Source organism: Cryptomeria japonica, chromosome 10 (genome assembly GCF_030272615.1).
Source record: "Cryptomeria japonica chromosome 10, Sugi_1.0, whole genome shotgun sequence".
In the NCBI taxonomy this organism is placed as follows: domain Eukaryota; kingdom Viridiplantae; phylum Streptophyta; class Pinopsida; order Cupressales; family Cupressaceae; genus Cryptomeria; species Cryptomeria japonica.
The window spans coordinates 399,552,703-399,561,524 of NC_081414.1; the positions used below are offsets into that span (position 1 = coordinate 399,552,703).

An 8,822-nucleotide genomic window follows, 5' to 3' on the forward strand; every position below is an offset into this window, starting at 1 on the left:
GGACCTTGACCTGCACAAGAAGTTCACTGGGCCCAAAAGGAAAAGGAAGATGAGAAAGGAGGTTGAGGAACTTGCTGAGCAAATGGGCATTACCAGAGAAGCAGTGCAGAGAGCAAGAGAGAAAAACATTCTAAAGGAGGAAGATGTGGTGAAGCCATAAGCTAAACTGGCTCCTCACAAGTAGTCCAAGGCCAAGCCCAACAAATCTTCACCTACCTCCAGTATGCAGAAGCCAGTACCTCCATCCAAGCCTAAATCAACAGTAGCTACCGGTGGAGCTGAGAAGAGGAAGAAGGAGAAATGTACAAGGTAGTATATTGCAGCAGAAGAGGAAACAAATTCAGATGAAGAGGTGAGGGAAGTAAAGAAGACTGCCACCTATGCAAGGGTAGTTCAGAAACCTACATTTGGTGATGCTCCTCCTACCAAGAAATCTAAGTTAGAAGGAGAGCCATTCGACAAGACAAGGGTGGGAAAGAAGAAATCCGAAATAGATGAAGCCCTCAAATCTGGTAAGATTGAAGGATCCTTCACTATTGTACCCCCATTGTAGAAGATTGTAGATACAATAGTCAATGGAAGCAATTTGTCAAACCTTTCTATATATAATGAGAATTCTAGTGAGAAAGTATGAAGAGCTATAGAAGAGGCAATTGTACACTATATGAATTATTTTATTAAAGCATTGATTGATTTGTCATCCCTTATTCTGAAAGAGTTGTATGGTATCTTGGATGCCTCGAGACACACAAACTATTTAGAAGATGAAAGGTTGAAAGAATTTAAATTAGTAAAGATGTGTCTGGAAATAACGAGAGAAGAAATACCTAAGATTTTGGTAATTGCAAAGGAAAACTTATAGAGCAAAAATAGAGTAAATAAAATAATGTTCAGAAGGGTAGATGAAGTAGTGAAAGATACTGAAGGTATTTTGAAGAAATTTAAAAAAAAAAATAACTATCAGGTTATTCCAGAGAAGGATGACTCCCAACCAGAAGGACATTCAAGAAAAGACGTTTCTCCTCTGGTAATTCATGTTTAGACAAAAATTTCTCAGGATCAACCAATTGTACAAATTGATCCAGTTGAACAAGAAACTCTAGTTGATGCCACTAATGATCAAGCAGTTGACAACTGCAGTGAAGCTATGCAGGATCCTCCTAAGATAGAAATAATTATTGAGATGATAGTTGAGGAGTTAGGTGAAGCATGAAAGGATGATGGAAATGGTGAGAAAGGTGAAGAGGATGTTAATACCGAAGAATCTGCAAAGGAGAAGGATGAAGAGAAAACAAATGAATCTTCGACAACCATGAAAAAAACCATTGTTCCTGATAAAAGAAAGCAAATTGCATTTGAGGATGATCTTTCTCATGGTCCGGTAGACTTAAGTACTCTGTCCCCTCTTCAAGCACTAAAATTGGCCATGCTTGCATAGATCAAGGCCAGTGAGAACCTACTCAAGTTTGCATTAGAAGAGAAAGAGGTGATATCTTTGGCAACTGTAGTTTTGGAGAAATTTTTGCCTAACCTTAAGCATATTTCCAATGACTTATGCTCTAGTAAGCTTAAGGATATGTTAAATAAAGTAGAATATAATTTTGTATCATTAGAAAAAGTTGCAGATATAAAGGTTTTGAATAAGTTCAATGAGATGAGGCTTCAAACCTATTTAAAAACAATTGAGGCTGATAGGAAAATTTTGAAGTCTGCGATGAAAAGTATAGAAGATGCATTAGATGAAGGTGACAAAATATTTAAATCATGTCTCTTTTTTCCCAAGTTTACTACAAATATTGATAAGAAAATAAGAGATCTTGAAGGTAAACTGGCCAATATTGGTCATTCATTTGCCCCTTATTCAGTTTTTCCAAGTTCCCTTGAAGCTCAAATAATGGATCTCATTGACAAAATAAAGGGCTTGAATAAGGAAAAAGAGAAAGTGTTAAGCAGAGTGGGAGAACTGAGAAGTTTGATCACTCCTCGGATGGACACCTTACTTGGAGCTCAGAAGGATGCAGTCAGTGCTTTAGGTAAACCGGTGCCATCAGATTTCAAAGGTGTTGAAGTTAATGTATACATGTTTAGTGCTCTGATTAATGTTTTAGATTGTTTCCTGAGAGGATGGAATGAGTTGAAATCCTTGAAGGTCACTTATGAAGACATTTTTAAATTCATGTAAATTATTGCATTCATTTGTACATAAGTTTTTTTAGATTCCTACCCTTTTCCATTGATGTCAAAGAGGGAGAGAGTTGCGAGAGAGAAGTGAAAAATGATGCTCATTCTTAGGGGGATTCAGTTGAGTGTACATATTTTAGTTGGTTAGATTGCTTGCAGTTTTTGGAGCTTTGGACACTTATCATTTTTCACAGTGTTTCCATCAATGCCAAAGTGGGAGATTGTTGGCATAAGACACTATTCTGGTGATGCTCCTATAAAGATTGATGATATCTGGTGCATGAGATTTATTAGGAGTTGTCATTGATGGAAATTCATCCTATTGATCTTATCTAGTATGGATTTTGGATTATCCAGATGTCTTGAGTAAGTTTTGGTATAAGTCTGTCGATGATACTTAGTGTACAGTTTTGGTGAGAATTTCTCTGTTTCGGTGATGTCTTTTTAGTGATATGATTAGAGTTAAGTTGATTGAGTATGAGAAGAAGATTATCATGCAATCATATCCTCCGATGTTGTTTCTTAAGCATGCTAGAAGGTCTGGTATCTGGTAGAGCAGTAAAACAAGGTTATCTTCATAATTAGTGGTGTAACGTGTGGATTGGATTATTTGAGGTGATTCTGGTGGTTGCTGGTAAGTTTGAGGTAATTGAATCAACTTAAGGGAAGCGTGTGATAATATGTTTTGGATCCAGAATATGGTTTTGTGAATATTTGAGCCGACTTGAAGCTACACATTTCATATTTTGATATTTTGAGAAGCTGACTTGTGGGAGATCAATTTTGCTAGTGCAGATATATGAGACTGACTTGAAAAAGTTCAAAGAAAAATTAATTGATTAAATGTGAAAAGTAATCAACAAAATTCAATCATTGTAGGGTGATTCTCGTGTCTCCACCAGGGCTTTGGACACTTGGCTGGAAATGGAGCTATGTTATGAGGAAATCATAGGTACCTTTTTTGGGGCTACGGATACTTGTATGGATGCTTGGCTAGTAGCAAAGCTATGCCCAAGTATCTTAAGATGTGCGATTAGCTGTAAATTCTAACCTAAATCCTCCTTGAGGAATTCTTGCCAAAACTTTGGGTCAAATGAATTCATAGTGCATAAACTTGGTATTGGCATGTATGAAAAAGTTTGAGCTCCCTATGATAGAGGGTAGCCTAAGTTTAATATGATACTTTTGTCCTTCACTTAAGGTTTGGTTTATTTAGTCCTTTTCCAATAGAAAAATGCTAGGAGAATTTTTGTTTGTTCGATACTATTTGTTGTGTCTCCTTAACTCACACCCTTGTCTTCTCTTTCAAGAAAATAGGGGACCCCTCCTTTTCTTTTCCCCCCCTTTTTTTCCTCCCTCTATTTTGTCTCCTATCTTTTCCTTCCTTCTTTCTTTCTTTCTTTCTTTCTTTCTTTCTTTCTTTCTTTCTTTTTCTTTTTCCTTCTTTCCTTTTTTTTTTTCCCTTTTTGGGCCTGCAAGCATTAGGGATCTGTAATTTCTAATCCTCGTTGGAGGGTTGGAAACCTCGACCCCCGACCCCTTCTCTCTCTCTCTCTCTCTCTCTCTCTCTCTCTCTCTTTATGTAAAACCAATCTTTTTGGGGATCGAGGGTAGCAATGCCCCTGACACTCGAAACCTCCTTCTAAGATCGGGGATTGGGGATAAGTTGTTGTCTTGATGACCTATGGTACCATCGACACACAAAGCATCCTTCAAAGATAGAGGATGACATAGGTTGTTGTCTTGATGACCTATGGTGCCCCTGACCCTTGAACTTCAAAATTTCACCAACCCAGCTAGACACAATTAATGTGGTCCTTCGGAGCTTTATAAATCGCATTCTGCTGATCATTTTCTTATTTTATATGAGCATCAAGTGCATTCTTAGGATAGTCTTGTTGTGAAAATTAGTGAGTGGTGTGTAATTATCATAGGATTAGAGTGTGGATAGTGCATGGTGGTCTCAATTTCAACTGCTGCTTAGGTCAATTTTTTTTTATAGTTTTTTCTTCTCTATTTTTGTCATTTGTTGTTCTTTTGTGTTTGTGTTTTCAGCTTCTTACAGAGTTGCTTGTTAGATTCATGTTCAAGCACCCTTTTTTGTTTTCTTCTGACCCTTGTAATACCCCTCTAAACCTTGCAAGATAAGGTAGGTATCATGATACTAAACCTACACTTAATGCAGATAATGTAGTAATATAGTAAAAATCAATGTGGATGGAAATTTTGTTAGATCTAGAGGTCGTCATGATAATACTGTTTCTACTAATATAGTTAACTCATGAAGGTAGCATGGTTATATTTTAGCGATGATGGATGGAAAGGGATGAAATCACATCATCTTAATATATGAGAATGCATGTGATGTTAGAATCCCCTTCTAGTGAATTTAATATTATGGTTGTTTTCATGCATATGGATATGCCTAGTTTTAATGTGAAAATGTCCTGATTATACTAACCCGAAAGTGGTTATTTAATGTTAATTTGTTATTAATGAAATTTATTATTGACAAGTGGATACTTATAACCATGTTATTATATGATCTCCTTTGGGAGATGAATTATGATCTAGTGTAATGGCCTCTATGTTTGTTTTCCTGATTATGTTCTTATGGATTTATGCTAGCCTACGTGGCATGTTGCATGTTAGAGGTAGTCATAATTAGTTGATTTAATGAGGGTTACTTATGTTTAGTAGATATATGTTCTAGGATATGTCTATGGGATGATAATTTATATTTTCAAGGATCTATTGGCAATATTAGGGTTTAATGCTTAGGGTTACTTGATGTTCTTTTGTTTATGACGTTACATGTTATGATGCTTTATTATGGTATTAGGGTTTCATGGTTATAGTCATTAATGGCTATATGTTATATGATGTATTGTATGTTAGAAATATATATTTGGTACTCATTAATGTCAAACCTAGTGATCCAGATTGGTCCATATATAGTGAGTTAGTGTACAGAGTAAAGGTGTTGCAAAGTAGTAGTATGTATAGGTGTTGCATAGCAATGATATATAGTATGAAGGTGTTGCAGAAAAATAGAAGATAGGTATGTATTCATGAAGATGCAGAACCTTGCTAATATGTCAGGTTGCAAATGTGTTACAATTGATGCAGGTATGTTGTAGTTGTTGTAGAGATGTTGTAGATGTGTTTTCTGGAAGGATGTTGCTTCTAAAATGTGTGTTGTCTGTATGTAGATATGTTTTCTTGGTGATCAAAGTTTTAAATTATGTTGTAGCAATTGTTTTGGTGCTCTAAAAGTGTGTTTAGTGATGATGGTGTTCAACAGTGTGTATAGTGCTCCCCATTCCTTTTCTTTTTGGTTTCTAATGATGATCTTTTTAAAATACGTTGTCCATGATCTTAATTTATTTATGTCAAGTTGGATCATGTTTTTTTTCTTCAGAAGCATGCTTATGGAAGTTTGAGGATATGATCATTCTGGGTCTAGCCAACCTTGAACTGTTTTGTTCTTGTTTAGTTCCAGTGGTTGTAGCATGTGATCTAATGGTTGCATGAAGAAATATTCTTGGAGAAAGTGTTCTTAAGGCTGACTTGATGCATATATTGGTAGTATGTATGTATGCATATATATATATATGTATATATATATATATACATACATATATATATATATATGTATATATATATATATATGTATATATATATATGTGTGTGTGTGTGTGTGTGTGTGTGTGTGTGTGTGTGTGTGTGTGTGTGTGTGTGTTATGATTTGATCAGTATGGGATATGAGTGTGAGTGGAAGTATGGATGTGTGAGAGTGTTTCTGTGTTAAAGGAAAAATGAAAAATTGATGCAATATTGGATTGGAGAAGGTAGATTGAGTTAGAGTTACAAAGATTATTGACCAAATCTACTGCAAGCAATTGTTTGGATATTTGAGCTTATTAATAATTGATCCCATGCATGTGTAGATGCAAATTTCTTAGTTCATTTTTGTTTCTATTTCTTGGTAGTGATCCTTATGGCAGTAAGCTATTGTATTTTATGTAGTGAGCCCTTCGGGTAGTGATCCCTCTGAGCAGTGAGCCTTGTAATCTCATATAACTATTTATGTTGTCTTGAGAGTTAACCCTCTCCATGGTTTTTCCCATTTGGGTTTTCCACATATAAAAATATGGTGTCTCTCTTATGACTGTGTATCTCTTAAATTTCATTTATGTTGCATGCATTTATTTTGGACTGAGGATAATTGATAATAATCTAAGTTTCAGAAGTTCAGGTTTTCATTTCTCAAAGGGGAATACTGATTCACCCACCCTCTTAGTATTTTGGCATGTTCAATAATTGGTATCATATCTTGCTTCCTTGTTGCTAGCTTAATTGCTTGAGGGAGATCTTACTTGAACAGATGGATCCTATTGATATGGCAGGAGAATACTATTTGGATGAAGAGTTGAAGACAACCCTTGAAGATCTTGAGAGTGTGGAATCTAAGAATGAAAAAATGAAAGAGAATGTCAAGGTAGTGAATGAATGTCTCAAGAAAATGAGAGATCAGATTCAGAAGTTCAAAGCTAGGCATCGAGAAGTTAATAAAGAGTTGAAACAAGAAAATGAGACTATTGTGAGTTTGAAACTACAGGTCAAAGAAAGAAAGAAAGAAAGTGGAAGAAAGTCTAAAGGATATAATCAATCAAAAGATAGAAGAATTTGGAAAACTAGAACAAGAAATCATGAAGCTGATGTCAAAAGAAAAAGTCATTGAAAGTAGTACTTTATTGGATAAACTATTGGAAATGCATAAATATTATAAAGATAAAGAAGGATTAGGTTTTCAATCTAGAAAATGATCAAATTACAATGACAAAGGCAAAGGAAAAGAAGAGAAGGTGGAAGATGAAAAGAAATGTGAAGATGCAAACAAGGTCCATAATCAAGTACCTACTACAAATAAACCATCGGTCCGTCAACCAAATGCTCAAAGGTATTCATCATTCAATGGTTATTATTTTCATTGCAAAAGTTTGGGACATAAGGATATAGAATGCAGGCATAAAGTAAATTGGTATACTCAATGCTTCAATTGTAAGAGTTTTAGATACAAGGCTAATAAATACAATAATCAAGGTATGAATATAAGATATAGAATGTTTGTGAATGGAGTGAATGAATCATTTCAAAACATGATGAATAATCCCTTTCATGGTTATTACATCATATATGCTATGGTTTTGGTCATAAAACTAATCAATGCAGATCTAGAACAAATTCAATGACTTTAGGATAGAGAAATATCAAGTGTCACAATTGCAACAAGTTTGGAAATTTTGCTAATAGATGTAGGAATGCGATTGTTTTGGCAAAATCAGATGAATCTAAGAAGAAGTCTATTATGGTGGAGAAAGAAGGAAGAAAATGTGTCTTTTTTACTTGAGTTCGATACAAGTGCTTTATCCTTTGGAAATTGATCTAGTAGCTTTGTCTTAGGGGGAGTCTTAAAGAAAATCTATTTGTCCCCTCCTCGTGAAGAGTTGCATGTTGTGGCATTGACATGTTGGTGTTGATGTTTATGTGCTCTGATAGATTGCGTATGTAGAGTGCAATTGATGGTGTCATTATGATAAGATATTTTTTTGCAGCACCCTAGGCATATCAAGCGAGTTAAATATTGAGATTTGTTATCATTTTGGCATTGCATGTTGAAGAATCTAAAGAGGAATAGTAGTTGAGGCTTAGAAGAAGAATCAAAGAAAGGTTAGCAAAAAGAGGTACTTATTTCATTTTTCCTATGGAATCCAAGATGATAGTGATAAGAGAATCTAGCAATTGAGATTTTGGTAAATTGACAAAGGTTCAATTAGATGAATTTGATCATAAGAAAATCAAGAATCTTGAAATTTCTTTCATAGATGAATAATCTCAGAGAATCAGAGAATTAGGGCATAAAGGTTTGGATATTTGGAGTCAGTTTTCATGGTTTGTGGATGAGGATTCAATCAAGTTCATTTTGAGTCATGTTCAAGATTGTTTCATGATGTTGTACAAACCCTATCATATTTCAAAAGAATCTATATCAATGATTTCTAGTCTTTGTGGTGGTGGAATTATTTTGGTGAAGAAATTAGTCAATAAAAAAGAAGTCAAAACCCTAATTGGTATTATAGGAGATCAGAGAGGATTTCTAATTGATACAGTCATTGACCTGTTGGTGAGGTATATTTCTTATGGTATTTCTTAGAAGATTTATTTATGAAACAGAGAATGATCTTCTTCTACTATAGTTGTGTATGTTACACATCAGAAGGTAAAAGAAGGAAAGGATTTCAATTTGTGTGTTATTATTGATGTAATTAATAGAGAATATCACTATGACAAAAGAGAATGGATGTCCTTTCTATTTTGGTTCCTTAATCATGTGTTTGATGCTTTATTTCTTGAGATCTTTACCTTTGAAGGAGAATGTTGTATGGAAGTCAAAAATCTCGATTGGAAAGTAGATTTAGAAGTATTTGAGTTGTCTAGAAGACAAATATAAGGCATGCAAAGATCAATTCATAAATCTTCAGAAAATGTGGTGTTCTGGTCCGATTCCTGATATTTTTCAACTCTTATGAGGAGAGTTCTTCCTCTGGTAGATGAAGGTTGAAGAGATCAATTGTAGT

The 8,822-nt window shown here is 34.7% G+C and overlaps 1 protein-coding gene across 1 annotated transcript; it reads left to right on the forward strand.

The window, feature by feature from the left end:
* The first annotated feature begins 886 nt into the window (after positions 1-886).
* On the forward strand, positions 887-6,925 carry LOC131859003 (uncharacterized). Its single transcript, XM_059212514.1, has 4 exons — positions 887-1,027; positions 1,217-1,381; positions 1,439-2,074; positions 6,569-6,925. Exons 1-4 carry the CDS (start codon positions 887-889, stop codon positions 6,923-6,925), a joined length of 1,299 nt encoding a protein of 432 aa, XP_059068497.1.
* The last annotated feature ends 1,897 nt before the right edge of the window (positions 6,926-8,822 follow it).

Excerpts from the sequence above, each read along its gene's own strand:
- LOC131859003 (XM_059212514.1), top strand. The coding sequence starts at position 887 with ATGTTCAGAAGGGTAGATGAAGTAGTGAAAGATACTGAAGGTATTTTG. Across the intron at positions 1,028-1,216 it reads GAAAAGACGTTTCTCCTCTG|GATGATGGAAATGGTGAGAA; the intron begins GTAATTCATGTT and ends GAAGCATGAAAG. Across the intron at positions 1,382-1,438 it reads ATGATCTTTCTCATGGTCCG|ATCAAGGCCAGTGAGAACCT; the intron begins GTAGACTTAAGT and ends ATGCTTGCATAG.